The sequence below is a fragment of the Cucurbita maxima genome, unplaced genomic scaffold (assembly GCF_002738345.1).
Source record: "Cucurbita maxima cultivar Rimu unplaced genomic scaffold, Cmax_1.0 Cma_Scf00033, whole genome shotgun sequence".
Lineage (NCBI taxonomy): Eukaryota > Viridiplantae > Streptophyta > Magnoliopsida > Cucurbitales > Cucurbitaceae > Cucurbita > Cucurbita maxima.
The window spans coordinates 859,993-876,266 of record NW_019272049.1 but is presented as its reverse complement, the minus strand read 5'-3'; the positions used below and the strand labels follow the sequence as shown (position 1 = coordinate 876,266).

The 16,274-nt window shown below is 34.9% G+C and overlaps 1 protein-coding gene across 1 annotated transcript; it reads left to right on the top strand.

Moving 5' to 3' along the window:
* The first annotated feature begins 1,347 nt into the window (after nt 1–1,347).
* LOC111467174 (microtubule-associated protein 70-2-like) lies at nt 1,348–14,057 on the top strand. The gene is made up of 11 exons (XM_023111973.1): nt 1,348–1,726; nt 4,186–4,271; nt 6,102–6,167; nt 6,271–6,441; nt 6,943–7,113; nt 7,237–7,392; nt 7,485–7,631; nt 11,472–11,543; nt 11,643–12,176; nt 12,699–12,886; nt 13,739–14,057. Exons 1-11 carry the CDS (start codon nt 1,498–1,500, stop codon nt 13,755–13,757), a joined length of 1,839 nt encoding a protein of 612 aa, XP_022967741.1. The 5' UTR covers nt 1,348–1,497; the 3' UTR covers nt 13,758–14,057.
* The last annotated feature ends 2,217 nt before the right edge of the window (nt 14,058–16,274 follow it).

Genomic DNA, 16,274 nt, shown 5'->3' with positions numbered 1-16,274 from the left:
AAAAAAAAAAAAAAAAAAAAAAAAAAAAAAAAAAAAAAAAATTCCAATTAAACTTTTATAAGACATCATTTTCATTATATATATATATATATATATATATATATATATATATATATATATTTATTTATTTATTTATTTATTTATTTATTTATTTAAAATGTATATTTATTATTGTTTCTCCTTTTAATTCTTCGAAAATAATTATTAATAGTGACCGCAAATAAACTTGAACGTGAAGGCATAATATTTATAGTATACTGTGAATAAAAATAAAATAAAATTTTAATTGGTTCAAATTATTTTAATAATTTGATTTTAAAAAATTAACTAACAAAAATGAGTTATTTAATCTAAACATAACTAATATAATAAAACTATTAAAATTAAAAAAATATATAAAATTTATTTATATAAAATCGTAACATAATATTTTTTTTTAATTTATTTTATTTTGAATAAACTTCATTAATTATTACTTATTTATTTAAATTAAATTATGTAAGAAAATGGTTTAAAATATTTTATTTATATGAAATTCCGATAAAATATTTCATACCTCATCAAACTTTAAATATTTTATTTTAAATTTTTTTTTTCAGTTACTATAAACAAAATCTTCAACCAATAAACTTCGAAATGTTATAATATATAAGTAGTAATATTTATATAAAAAAAATTTAATTTATTGTTTTGGCCCAATTTTACTCTATTTATTGGCCAAAATAAAATATAATATATAGAAATAAAATGATATATATATATATATATATAAAAAAAAAATTGATTTCTTATAATTTATAATATAAATATTTATTTATAGGTGTAAAAAAAATAGTTATGGTACACGAGAGGGGAATTGAACAGGGACGGGATGGGAAACATAATCCCTATCTTCGGTCTCATTTATATAACAGGGAGAAATCTCTCCTTACTCTCTCTCCCAGTTTTCATTTAAATTAGATAAAGTTCTCATTCCATTTGAAGTCGGTGTCCATCTAAATAGATATATCGACTTAAAATGCAAAATTAAAAGTTTAATATATAAATATATAATAAAAAAAGAAGAATATATATGTTAAGAATGAGAAATAGAAATAACTTGTATTTTTGAAATAGGATACCGCTAACTAATTTTTAAATATAAATTAATTAAATATTAAAAATAAAATATACTATAAATCAAATCAGGATCGTTAATCAGAGAAGAGCAGATCAGACGGTACCAAATAGTGTTCCTAATCGGATCTCACCGTACAGAATCATCTCTCTTCTTAAGCTCAAAGTTAAGGAAGATCTCTCTCTCTCTGTCGTTTAAATCCCTGCTTAAACCCCATTTCTTAATCTCCTTTTCTCTCACTACCCATTTCTTCTTCTCTCTCCTCCATCTCCTTCTTCCCCTGTCCCCGTTTCCCTTTCTGGATTTCGCCATTTCTTAGCTTAGGAGCTGAGAAATTCGCTTTATGACAGAGGGCGGGGAAGTTCTGAGCTAGATCTTTAATGGCGAGTAGTAACCACATTAACTCCACTGCCTATGGTGGAGATGTTCTTGACTCCGCTAAGCTCGGTCTTTCCTCCTCTGCTTCTTTCAAGGCTGCTCGTAAGAAGTCTAATGTTGCTGCTCCGCCAATTTCACGTGTTGGCTCTGATGTGGATGACATTATTACTCTCTTGCACGGCTCTGATCCAGTCCGTGTCGAGCTCAATCGTCTCGAGAATGAAGTTCGAGGTCCTTTTTCTCTCCTTTCTCTGTTTTCTTTTGTTTCGAATGCTGGTGGAAATGGTTGTTGTTCATATGAGTTTGATTTAATTTTGGGATTTTTTGTTTATTTCTTTTGTTTGGTTGGGATTGAATTTGGTGTTTTTCATCCGCGGTTTTTGTTTTGTTCTTTGTTTCCAGATTTGCTTTGTTTGTTGCCTTCAGATGTTGGATCGATTTTGAATTATGTGCATCTACTTTTTGGATAATTTTACTGTTCTTCTGGAAATGGAATTCTGCAATGTACATTGTTATGAAGATTGGAGCCGTGTATTTGTTGGCGTGCTAACAAAAATTTCTGCATCAGTAAATTAGGTCTTTTGTATACCTATATTCTGGGTTTATCAGTTAATAGTTGAGGGAAACCACATGATATTGTCTGAAGGGAGTTTCAATGTGTTTTGCGTTGAAGAAGGGAATTCTTTATTTTCTAGCTTAATGATAATGATGTTGTATTTTCTCGTGAAAATGCTTTGTGAGATCTCACATCGGTTGGGAGGAGAACGAAGCATTGTTTATAAGGGTGTGGAAACCTCTCCCTAGTAGACACGTTTTAAAAACCTTGAGGGAAAGCTCAAAGAGGATAATATCGACTTGTGGTGTGCTTGAGCCATTACAAATGGTATCAGAGTCAGACACCAAACGATATGCCAGCAAAGAGGCTAAGCTCCGAAGGGGGGTGGACACAAGGCGGTATGCTAGGAAGGACGCTGGGCCTCAAAGGAAGATGGATTAGGGGTCCACATCGATTGGAGAAGAGAACGAGTGCTAGTGAGGACACTAGGCCCTGAAAGGGGTGAATCGTAAGATTCCAGATTGGTTGGAGAGGAGAACGAAATATTATTTATAAGGGTGTGGAAACCTATCCCTACTAGACGCGTTTTAAAAACCTTGAGGGGAAAGTCCAAAGAGGACAATATATGCTAGTGGTGGGCTTGGGACGTTACATGTTTGGAGATTTTTTTTTCCTGTTTTTTCCCCACCATTTTTGGATTGAAAAAAAAAAAAAAAAAAAAAACAATAAAACAAAAGAAACGCCAGCACTCTATTAATGAGCATAAAACGAGAAGTCAACTTCTGAAAAAAACAAAAGAATCTTTTTGGAAAGCATTCATTGGGCTAACGATCAAAATTTCTTCGTGTTCTCTCCAACTGGAAGCTGTTAATCGTGTAATATTTTTTAATATCAAAATTTTGCAAAGTTCCTATAGTTGCCCATTGTCCTTACGCCCCGGCTGTTATAGTTGAAATTGAACTGTCACCAATTAAGTATTTTTATCTGTGATCGTTGTCAAGAGGACTAAATTGTGTGAAAGGTATATAAGGTAAGATTGGCTGTACCTAACATACTCCAATAACAACTACGTTGGAAATAGAACTTATTGGCTTTTTTCGAAGAGTTTACCTTGAGAATATTACTTATTGGCTTTTTTTTCCTCAACTGATTTTATGGCTCACATTGCATCTTTTTTCATGCTAATACGTTCCATAGTGATCTTAAGCATATCTTGTTGAGAATTGTTGGAATCCCACATTGGCTAATTAAGGGGAAGATCATGGGTATATAAGTGAGAGATACTATCTCCATTGGTATGAAGCCGTGCGGAAACTAAAAGCAAATCCATGAGAGTTTATGTTCAAAGTGGATAATATCATACCCAATGTGGAGGTTCATTGTTACTAACATAGGAACAAGGTCTTGCCTTTAACTTAACTTAGTCATGTCAATTGAATCCCCAAATGTCGAACAAAGAAGTTGAGACTTGAAGGTGTAGTCATGGTGACTCATGTGTCAAACAAATGATGTACTTGGTTCGAGGGCTTTAGGGGAGGCTCTATGGTGTATTTGTTCGAGGAGAGAGGATTGTCAAGAATTGTTGAAGTCTCACATTGGCTAATTAATGGGTAAATCATGGGTATATAAGTGGTGAGGGATAAGTGAGGGACACTATCTCCTTTGTGATGGAAACGTTAAAGTCTTTTTTTCGTACCCTAAGAAGAAAGTACGACAAGAATGAGAAGATTCGTCGGTTTCTATGGTGCCGAGTGATGGACTCCAAGTACAATATAAGGAGCATATGACTTTGGTTTTCATATCATTCCAATTAGAAACACTCAAGCTTGATATACTAACTCTAGTTTTGTGATTGATTAAATCTTTCAGAGTGTTTTTGTAATTGAAGTCGGGGAGAAAATTTTGTGTGATTGTAGTAATTTTTCAAATTGTGGATTTTTTTCTGATGAGTTGTGGTTTTTCTCCAGTTTTGGATCTTTTTTCCGTAAATTCTTGTGTCTCTTATTTTTGCTGTTTTCCTTTAATTTCTCAAATTTTTTGTTTGCATATTCTGCTATAAAAGTGGGGGTTTTCTTTTTCCCCCAACATATTGTCATTGGATCATATTGAACACATAATTTTTTTATATACGCAGATAAAGATAGGGAACTGGGGGAGTCTCTTGCTGAAGTTAAGTCATTAAAAACGTCAGAACGGCTTAAAGAGAAGGCTGTCGAAGAGGTACTATTTTTGGCCTTATATTATCTTTTGTAGCTCTCTGTTGATCATGAACCAAAATGGAATGTCAGCCGGTGCAGAAAAAGATGCAAAAATCTGTGTTTAGAGTTATTCTTTTCCCTTATTCCCACTTCAACTATGTGTTTTTCACCAAAAAAAAGAAAAAAAAAAAGAAGTCCTACACGAAAAATCTACAAATTGCTGCTACAAATGAAACAATCATGGTAGCTATCCTTTATGGTATATTCTCACAAAAGTTAGTATAGATTTACACATGTGATGGTTGCTCCAGAAAAGGCAGAAAAAAGAAGTGATAATCGTTCCTGGATGATGGAATTCTTTGATATGTGATGGCCCATGGGTTCAAAAGTATCATCAAGTATCTTAGATGCCCCACTTTTGGTTTTGATATATAGCCTGTTAGATGTCCAATATTACTACAGTAAACACAGGAACCTCGGAATTAGGTGTACTTTTAACTTGGCTAGAATGGATAAGATATTATACAAGGACTAATTTTGTAACAGCCCAAGCCCAAGCCCATCACTTGTAGATATTGTCTGCTTTGGACCGTTACGTATTGTCGTCAGCCTCACGGTTTTAAGATACATCTACTAAGAAGAGGTTTCCACACCCTTATAAGGAATGTTTTGTTCCCTTCTCCATCCGATGTGGGATCTCACAATCCACCCTCCTTGGGGGCTAGCGTCCTCGCTAGCATACCGCCCGGTGTCTGGCTTTGATACCATTTGTAACGCCCCAAGCCCACCGCTAGCTGATATTGTTTGCTTTGGCCCGTTACGTATCATCGTCAACCTCATGGTTTTAAAATGTGTCTACTAGCGAGAGGTTTCCACACCCTTATAAGGAATGTTTCGTTTCCCTCTCCAACTGATGTCAGATCTCACAAATTTAATTAGTTGAAACCATATGTGGAATGCATTCTTTGATTTTCTCCTCCAACATTAGTTTTCCCTTATCCACCCACGTACCTTCAAATTAGTTCCTACCTATAATTCATTCTCAAATTTTTTATGTCAGTCTCAATAAACCAAGTAAATATCGATGTCAAGGTTGATATCGATATATCAAATTTATGATATTGATGAATATTATAAGAAAAATAACACGTGTTCAACACCTAAATTTTGAGAAATAAGATATATTTTTCTTCCAATTTTGGACATGGCTGGACACGACTTGGACATGACTTTGGAAAATATTTCACCTAAAAAGTAGGAAAAATTCGAGATTCTCTCATATATTGATTGTCCTAAAGTATTCTATAGTCGTATAAGATTTCAAAATTGACTTAATTTTATATGTTTCTAGTGAGGTATACATTTTTTTATGTTAAATTTACATGTTTTATCTATAAAGAAGTATTGAAATATCAATATAGACACTTATATTTTGTATAGTCTCCAACATGTCTGAGTCCTACTTTTAAAGAAATTGATGTGTCGCTGTGTTCGTGTCGGTGCTTCTTAGATGAAAACTTTCAAAAAAATTTGGGAATTCTTAAATTAATTTTAACAATAGCTTTTTAAATCATAACTATAATTTTAAGCACATATATAATTTAATAATCAAATAATTAAATAATATGATATTATTCAATAGAAAGAAAGAATTAATAAGAAGTTTTAGAATTTATAAAATAAAGGTGATGATTGAATTTGCAACAACCGCAAGCCATTCTTCAATGTATTCTTTTATGAGCATTCTTTAATGTTTATTTGACAACCTTTGGATAAGTGATATCTAACCTGTGACGGGACGAAACGAGGTAGTAGATTTTACTCATCCACTCTATTTGGTTCATATTCTCAGTTAACAGATGAGTTGAAGAAAGTAGATGAAAAGCTCAAGGCAACTGAAGCTCTTTTGGAAAGCAAGGTAATATATGAAGTTAATATTATCTAATGATAAGTGTTCATATTCCCATATCCATCCCCTATTACTGCATCCACTAATGTCATTATTATTATTGTGATTGTAGAATCTTGAGATCAAGAAGATCAATGATGAGAGAAAGGCTGCATTAGCTGCACAATTTGCTGCTGAAGCCACCCTTCGAAGGGTACACGCAGCTCAAAAAGATGATGAAATGCCTCCAATCGAGGCCATTATAGCTCCATTGGAGGCAGAGCTTAAGCTAGCTCGGCTGGAGGTAGAATTAAAACTTGTCTTACATTTTTATCAAGGGTACATTTGTAACAGCCCAAGCCCACCGCTAGTAGATATTGTCGTCTTTGGACTTTCCCTCTCGAGGTTCCCTTCAAGGTTTTTAAAACGTATCTACTAAGGAGAGGTTTCCACACTCTTATAAAGAAGGTTCGTTCTCCTCTCCAACCGATGTGAGATCTCACAATCCACCCCCCTTCGAGGCCCATCTTCCTCGCTGGCACTCATACCAGAGCCCTTTATAAGGGTATGGAAACCTATCCCTAGCTAACACGTTTTAAAAATCTTGAGGGGAAGCCCGAAAGGGCAAACCCAAAAGGAAAATATCTCCTAGCAGTGTGCTTGGGCTGTTATAACATTGGTATGTCATTACATCATTTTTTTTCAGCTCAATGTTCAAGTCATTGATGAGTAAATTATTTTCCCTACGTGTCTCGAAAAAGATAGAAGGATCTTTTGAACCTTGAAATGTTTGTCTGGTTTCTAGGTAGCAAAGTTGCAAGACGACAATAGAGCTCTTGATAGGCTTACAAAATCCAAGGAGGCTGCACTACTTGAGGCTGAGAGAACCGTCCAGATTGCTTTGGCAAAGGCATCCATGGTTGATGACTTACAAAATAAAAACCAAGAGTTAATGAAGCAAATTGAAATATGCCAGGTTTCTTGATCACTCAATAGTTCTTGTGTCGTTTTCGGGCCATCTATTTAATTCATGGTGTACACTTAGTTGTTAAATATGTGACAGAATGCTTAATTTAACTTATATTCGTCACGATGTTAGGAGGAGAATAAGATATTGGACAGGTTGCACAGACAAAAGGTTGCCGAAGTTGAAAAGCTAATGCAAACTGTCCGAGAGCTCGAGGAGGCTGTCTTGGCTGGCGGTGCTGCTGCCAACGCCGTGCGTGATTACCAACGGAAAGTGCAAGAGATGAATGTAATAAGCCTGATTTAACTTTTTGATTATTTTAATTCTTCGGTACATGTTATCGATTTGCCGATCAAATTAAAATTTTGTTGCTTGTATAGGAGGAAAGAAGAACTTTAGAACGTGAGGTCGCTCGTGCAAAAGTTACTGCCAACAGGGTTGCTACTGTTGTTGCTAATGAATGGAAAGATGCAAATGATAAAGTGATGCCAGTAAAACAATGGCTTGAAGAAAGAAGATTTTTTCAGGTATGAATTTTAAGTTGAATTTATAGGTATTGCAATATTGAGAAAGCTATAAATAATAGAATGAACCCGAAAGAGTACAAATACATACGTAATCATTAAAAATCCCTAAGCTTCGTTTTTTAAAAATTTTTTACACATGATTTAGACTTTAACTTGGACAAATGAATTTTTTTCTTAAGAACTTCTACAACTTGAACTATAAGAAAAACCTCCAAATATGAATATCCTTTCTCTCATGATTAAACACAAACACATTTTCTAGAACCAAAACATCATCAAAGTCCAAATGTCAATCGCACAACAACCACACACTCGATCTAGATGAACACAAAGAATAGCAGAGAGAGAATGTGAGAAATATTGGCTAAAGGTTTATTTCAAATATGTACGGTAGGAGAGAATACAGAAAATACTACGTTTTTAAAGCACTGACTAAGGGGTATATATATGGTTCAGTTTATTATATATAGGTTTACTAGATATAATCATCTACTATATATAACTATCTACCATATATAGCTTTACCACATATATTCTTCTACTCTAGTTGTTTATTATATGACCATTTACTTTATATCTCATTTACCATATATAGTTTTATTACGTATAACAATTGAGTAAACTATACATAAGCTGAGGCTCCATAACCAACATCTACGTCTATACTTTTTTATTATATTTAATTTTATTAACAGGGTAAATTATCTTTTTGATTTATGAGGAGCAATATGTCAATTCCGTCCTTAAGTTTCAAAATCGTGCATACCCTTCAGGTTAAGGAAATACTCATTTTTTGATCCCTAAGTTAACATCCCTATTAAATACTTCAAAGAGATGTTGACGTGACAATTTTTAAAATAATAATTAAAAGAAGAAATAATAATTTAACACAAAATCTCATTCTCTCCTTCCCCTCTCCCTATGGTGAAGCTCACCGCCACCAGCCCCCATCTTACATTGTCGCCATTACTGCTACCCCTTGGACCTTGATTGTTTGTTGCAATATTGATGACACTATTTAGGCGCAACCCAATACCTAAAGCCTTCTTTTCTTTAACCGAAATTCAGACATCTACCCTAATCTCTAGAACAAACACTGAACGCTTTGAAATGAAATGAAAACTGCAATAATTCCTCTAATTAAGGCTCGATTCGACCAAAGAAAACACAAATTTGAACAAAAAAATAAATAATAAATAGCATCAGAAATAGAATAAGAATGCATTTTGCTCCGTTTCGATACATCGATAAACCCACATTTCCTGGAGAATTAGAAGCTTGAAGAATGGGAAAACATTTGTCTATGCATAAATTTTTCTGAAAGGAATTTGTTCAGGATTGTTGAGAGGGAGTCTCACATTGGCTAACTAAGGGAATGATTATAGGTTTATAAGTAAGGCATACGTCTCCATTGGTATGAGGCCTTTTAGAGAAACCAAAAGCAAAGCTATGAGAGCTTATACTCAAAGTGGACAATATCGTACCATTCCATTGTGGGCTCTTTGACAGAGAACTTAATAGTTGGGGGGCAATCATTGAAATGGTTTTTGAAAGGCTTACTAATGAAGTATGATCCAAAGAAAGTTTACATTTTGGGATCCTCTTCGTTGGAGTGCAGATTATATTTGAAATACGTGGTAGATATTGACCACTTGTTTCTTATTGCTCTTTTGCATCTATGTCCTAGAACTTTATTTTGGAGAAGTTGCTTTGGAGGATATTGATCACTTGTTCTAGAGTTGCCGGTTCTTGTAGTTGGTTTGTGTAGTTGATTTGGGACTGTTTTCGGGCTCCCTTGGGGTTACGTTTAAGAAGAGGTGTTGTCCCCTCCTTTTAAGGATACAGTGAAAGTTCTTCCGCCGGCCTTTTTTTTTTTTGTTTTTGTTTTTGTTCTTATGTTTGGACTGCAAGAAATAGCATGATCTCTTGTTTCTTCTTCTTCTTGAGAAAATTCAACCACCCTCGCCACTTAGCGTCAAAGTATCACAATCGCACTTTTACGGGATGCATGCAAGCGATTGTGCGGCACTCACCCACACCACTGAGTGAGTCAGCCAACTCAAATTCGTGTTGCCCTCGACCGGACAACGTATACCCAAGACTCTGGCTTCGCATTGAGGAGAAAGTTTTAGAAAATAGAGGCAGAAAGAGTTTGAAAGTAAGGTTGAAAGCAATGTAAGATAGCAAGTAAGAAAAACAACACAATAGCTTAAATAGCATATAACTCCTAGAAATGAAAATAAGAAACTTTACATCATGAAAGCAATAAAGGAAAGCGATAAAATAGTACAACACGAGGGATTTGGCATGCAACGGGGACAACACACCTTGGACAAGCATGACCGTGAAACATAGCACTGTTGAGAAATTGCTCGAACAGCAAGTGCTTGGACGCTGTCCACTAGGGTAGTACTAACTAATTACAACTACCAAGGAGGAGCAAGCAGTGGTGCTGCTCAGAAAACGAAAGGAATACTTTGAACAATATTGATGGAGTAGGGTTTTGTGTGCGGAAATGGGAGTGAATCTAGCAAGTATATAGGGAAACTGATGTATAATGTTCTTAATGTACTTGTGTAGTCCATTTTTAAGTGTTCTAAAAGAACCAATTTGAAATATCATATATTTTCCCTCAAGATTCAGCCCAACAATGAATCACCAAATACAGAATGAGTCGACATAAGAATACTATCTTCAATCATTGGGGAACCTTCTAAACCGATCGGAACAAGTAGACTAATTTGATTACAACAATGATCAACAAAATCTTCATCTCTAAAAATTTAGTTATGCTCATGTCTTCTTGCTTTCCCTCCACTGGTTGTCTTTAAAATTATGAATCGAATTCTCAACCTGTCTTTCTTTATGTGTATTAAAACTCAAATGTATTTACTCTCACTCCAACTAATATCATAAAATCTTGTTGAAACGTTTAATTGCAACTCATCCTTTGGTGGTTCCATTATTCTTCTTTCTTCTTGCTGCTATAACGTATATACCTTCAATCTAGGGGGTAGCTTTAGAGATTGGGAAATGGAAGAAGGGGATGAAGAGGCTATTGAAGAAGATAGAGAAAGAAAAAAAAGGGAAATTGAGAAATATTAGTTCATAGATTAAAGGAGAGGAAATGGAAGAGTGAGGTGATGGAGTGTAAATAAATGGTTTGCATCTATATACTAATGGGTGGGTTGGTACCTCTAACAGCCCAAGCCCACCGCTAGTAGATATCGTTTGCTTTGGCCAGTTACGTATTGCCGTCAGTCTCACGGTTTTAAAACGCATCTACTAAGGAGAGGTTTCTACACCCTTACAAGGAATGCTTCCCCTCTCCAACCAATTTGGGATCTCACAATTCACTTCCTTCCTTGGAGGCCCAGCGTCCTCGCTGGCACACTGTTTGGTGCCTGACTCTGATACCATTTGTACCAATCCAAACCCACCGCTAGTAGATATTGTTCACTTTAGCCCCGTTACGTATCGCTGTTAGCTTCACGGTTTTAAAAACACACCTGTTAGGGAAAGTTTTCCACATCTTTATAAGAAAATCTTCATTTCCCTCTCCAACCAACGTGGATCTTACACTACCTCATCTCTCTTATAACAGTCACTTTTGTTGCAATTCTTCTTCATGACACTTTTAAAATTATAATTCTATAATTCACAACCATTTTACCCCTAAAATTAAGTATTTTGGTCGCCATAATGATTTGCAAAATAGAACTTGATGGTAACTACATTATTGGAGGATGCATTTGTGATAGTAAAACGTGTAATTTAGTTTCATGAATAATACCTATATTACACAACTTAATTATTGTTGCCTTTCATACACAATGGCAGGGAGAAATGCAGCAACTTCGTGAAAAACTAGCAGTTGCCGAGCGCACTGCAAAGGCCGAAGCACAAATGAAGGTGAGGAAGATTAACTTTTGCAATTATTTCTCAGTTGTATGTGCCTCTCAAACTGGCACTATTTACAAATTTTGTTGCATTTGTTGATCGAAAACTCAGGAAAAATATCAATTACGCTTCAAAGTTTTGGAGGAAAAGCTTAGATCATCTAATGGCAACCCAAAACTTGCTGCTGAAGGAAGAAGCATAAGCACTGGACCTTCCAGACGGCTATCTCTTGGAGGAGCAGAACTGTCTAGACTTTCTTCAAATGGCTATCTATCCAGGAGAAATACAAGCTCACACACGGGATCGCTCCAGTCGAATAGCGCCAGTGCATTGTTGAAGACTACCAAAATCTCTTCTAGATCATTTGACGGTGGTAGTAGATCACTGGAAAGAGATAAGCTTGTACAGGATACCATAGTAAAAGATAAGTCGGCCACAGTAAGCAGTGGTGAGATTCAATTTTCTGAGACGACTGCTTCATATGAAGAGAATGAAGACGGTATCGCAGTTGGAAAGACCAAAACAGAGCAAGAAGATTTTGTTTCTGGAGCACTGTATGACATGTTACAGAAAGAAGTGTTGTCTCTTAAGAAAGCTTGCCATGAAAAGGATGCAACTCTCAAAGACAAGGATGATGCCATTGAGGTTAGTTTATAAACTGAATTTCAAGATTATCTATCCATCTCTTGTTGTCACGAAGAATAGGTTAATGCATCTGCTATGCATGTATTAGTTTTTATTTGGTTCATAACTCTGATTTATTTGGTTCATAACCCTTTTAGTTTATCTTCCATTTTGATACACGAATCATCTTATTTCATGTATGATATTAATGCTTCTATGCCCTGTATAAAGGGTTGTCTGGGATGATTGAGTTTGAGTATCATTTTTATATTTGTTGAGTGACATTTGGGAGGAAATTTGTTGAGATACAGAGTGTGAGAGTGTGAGATTACACTTTGTAAACACTTTGATTATCGAGATTGATTGCTACCCGTGGATGTAGGGGAATTTCTTCCCTCCAAACCACGTAAATCTTTGTCTATTTGTCTAATTTCTGTTTGTGGGTGTGAGTGCGATCGATCTTGCTTTTGCTTCCGTTTCAATATCTCTCTTCTCCAGTATTTCATGCATGGTTTATTATACATTTATGTTGGCCCTGTATAGATGTTGGCAAAGAAGGTCGATACTTTGAATAAAGCAATGGAAGTAGAAGCCAAGAAAATGCGAAGAGAAGTAGTTGCAATGGAGAAGGAACTTGCTGCTATGCGTGTAAGTAGGGAGAGCGATCAAAGGCCACGACGCCCGAGTGCTCAGAGGGGGGCTGTAATTGGTTCTCAGTCACTTCCTGTCAGGTGAATTCCTATTTATGACATTTGTAAGGGTTACTTTTTGAAACAAAGCATGTTAGGAATCACGGACCCTCCACAATTGTATGATATTGTCTAATTTGAGCCCAAGCTCTCGTGGCTATGCTTTTGGTTTCCCCAAAAAGCTTCATATCAATGGATATGTATTCCTTATGAACTAATGATCTTCTTCTTAATTAGCCAACGTCAGACTCCCTCCCATCGACCCTCCCCTTGAACAAAGTACACCATAGAGCTTTCTCTGAAGCGTATGGAGCCCTCAAATAGCCTCCTCATAATTGAGGCTCGACTCCTTCTCTAGAACCCTCGAACAAAGTATACTCTTTGTTCGACACTTGAGTCACTTTTGACAACACTTTCGAGGCTCACAACTTCTGTATTTGGCACTTGAGGATTCTATTGACATATCTAAGTTAAGGACATGACTCTGGTACCATCTTAGGAATCACAGACCCGACCCTTCATAATGGTATGATATTGTCGATGTATTCTTTATTTATAAACCCATGATCTTCCCTTTAATCAGCCAACAAAGACTCCCTCCCAACAATCCTCAACAAAGCACTCAATAAAAGAAACTTAAAACACAAAAAAAAAATATGGTTGCACAGAATATGCAGCCTTGCTACCCTTTCGACCATTTCGGTGCCTTATTTGTTTATAAAATGGATAGTTTCTTACGAGTTCATATTATCTTCTGCGTCTTTTGATTTCAAATTAGTGTCATCGTGATGTATTAACCTACCGTCTCGATGTGAATTCCGAGCATATTTAATGTTCTTGCATCTGCAGTAGATCCATTACTGACCTGTTTCTTCCAACCCTTCAACTCTCCAGGAATATCCGAAACAGATAGGGCGTCAACACGGGATTAAACATCGATGGAATGACTTTTTCGTATGACTCTATTGTCAATATAATTGTATTTTATCATTTCATAAAACTCTGCTCCGAGCAATTCTGCCGAGTCTTATCTATTTGTAAAGAAACTAACACGAGTTTTTCCAGGAATTCATCCTGTTCTGTATATTTTTGTACCATTGGTATGAAGAACAGCAAATGCAAGTTAAAAGGGGATGTCATGAATTCTATATATTAGGTGATGAATAACTTTGTATTCCGTCTCCTACAAGTGGATTGAATTTTTGACCTGAAACTTCATACACATTAAAGGATTAATATATTATTATATTTGTTTTGATCATGTTCTCTCATTTTTTACCTAATTTTATACTATAATTTACGTAACCTTTTTTTTATGTGGAAACATTTATTTAAAATACAATTTCATAAAAGGATAAATATTTATATGATGCCCGAGATTAATCTAGGATCTACTAAGGTTATTTCATATTGGAGACATACAGAGAATATAAAAAGAATACAAATTCATCTACACAAATATAACCATGTACAAGAACTAGAAAGCTTTACTAAATCTCAAGCAAGGAAACAAGACTGTTTAGAAGTACGATCCAAAATTCAACCAGTTATCCAAGTTTATCGTAACACAAGTAGACACTCAAAAGAAGACAACCCTTCGCTTCATCATGGGTCTCTGAGAGGATATCCATCCAAAATTCAACCAGTTATCCAAGTTTATCGTAACAAAAGTAGACACTCAAAAGAAGACAACCCTTCGCTTCATCATGGGTCTCTGAGAAGATATCCAAGGGTTGGTATCCCGCATTATACCACTGCCATCAAGGCGACTACCCTACTAAATATGCACCGTAGAAGAGCAAGACGGTGGAGTAGACCCACTCGGGACAAAAGAGGAGATTGGACAAGAACTCTTCTTGATCGCACTAACGGTCACAAAAGCAATCAGACAACAGTCAAACATTAGAATATTTACTAAAATCACTCCACCTAAATGATAGTGAAATTCTCTATTTATAATCCTCAAATAAATTATAAAATAAATGGAAAGAGTAATAAATTGATACAAGATATTTGCCTACAATAATAGATCTATGGATACGAGATATTTGCCTACAATAATAGGTCAAATATGATACATATGATAAACATAAAGAAATATTTGTCTATAATAAAAGATCAAATATGATATATATGGTAAACTATAATTCATAACTAAGTATCCTTATCAAAGCAAAGTAGAAGTCTCTAAGCCCAGAGTGTGAGAGAAAGCATGAAGGAGAATTTTTGGCTGAAACAATGCCTTGTTTCAATCGTAGTCAGAATGACATTAGAGTACTCGTACAAAAAGAACCAAGGTAATAGAATGACGGGCTAAAACCATAATCATAACCAACGAGACTGAGAGGTACTGCAAGGGCAAGTGATCGCTTGCGATAGTATATATTAAAATGACGTAAAAGTTTACAAATATAAGTGCAAGTATACACAGTCATAATAATAAGGAAATACTACCGATTCGTCTTTAAGAAAAAAAAAAACAAAAATATTCCACCGTGGAATCCCAATCAATTGGAGGGTGTTCTTGAAAAGAACAAAACAAGCTTTCAAACATACATTTGATATTCAATCATTTTTCAAAAACACTCATGTGTTCAACAAACTTTCCAAGGTTCTCCAAAATCACCACAACTTTATCTAGATTTGACCTTCTCAATCCAATCCCACACTTTGTTTCCCCATGTGCCATGTTTCAAGGGGTAAAATTGTCATTTTACCTTCTTATCAACGTGTCTGTTAACTTCAGCCATGTGATAGTCTTTTTACCTTCCTATCAACGTGTCTCCATTTCAACCTAACATATTTGTCAACATACACGACGTAAAATTTATTAATATATCAACAAGACTCATCCGTCTTATAAACATATTTGTCAACACGATCAGTGTCTTTTTCAACATCAAAAACATTGCACGAGAAAGCAAAACTTCTATCATTACCGATGCAGAGGACTAGCACTAGATTCTTATTTCAAAAAAGACTTATCATCTTAAATAAGTTATAGATACCCGTCAATCACTTCAATAAATAATTTTTTTAATAAATTAATTAGTCGTACTAATCTTATTTATCGCTAATAAAATTATATTAATATATATCACATAGAATATGCCCAAAAAGACCACTAAATGAAATTTGGGAGATGTACCTACAAGACATAGTCCCACTTTGATTTTTAATATTCCATTTATCTTTTAAAACTTTTTATTTCTTTATTATTATTTTATTTTTAAAAAATCAGATTAAATCAAATAATTAGAGATATATTTATAAATTTAATACTTTTATAATAATTTATTAATAAAATGATATTAAACTTTCACGTTTTTGAGTGTATTTAGCGGTTAATATAAATAATGGCGTACTTGACACTGATGGAGGCATACTTTGGAACGAGATTCCAATTTTTGTAGATATATATTTAGCACAT

What these genes read in the sequence shown, in the direction of transcription:
- LOC111467174 (XM_023111973.1), top strand. Translation starts at nt 1,498, where the DNA reads ATGGCGAGTAGTAACCACATTAACTCCACTGCCTATGGTGGAGATGTT. An exon ending in AAGCTCTTTTGGAAAGCAAG is followed by an intron (nt 6,168 to 6,270) that starts GTAATATATGAA and finishes TTGTGATTGTAG; the next exon opens with AATCTTGAGATCAAGAAGAT. An exon ending in AGGCCGAAGCACAAATGAAG is followed by an intron (nt 11,544 to 11,642) that starts GTGAGGAAGATT and finishes TCGAAAACTCAG; the next exon opens with GAAAAATATCAATTACGCTT.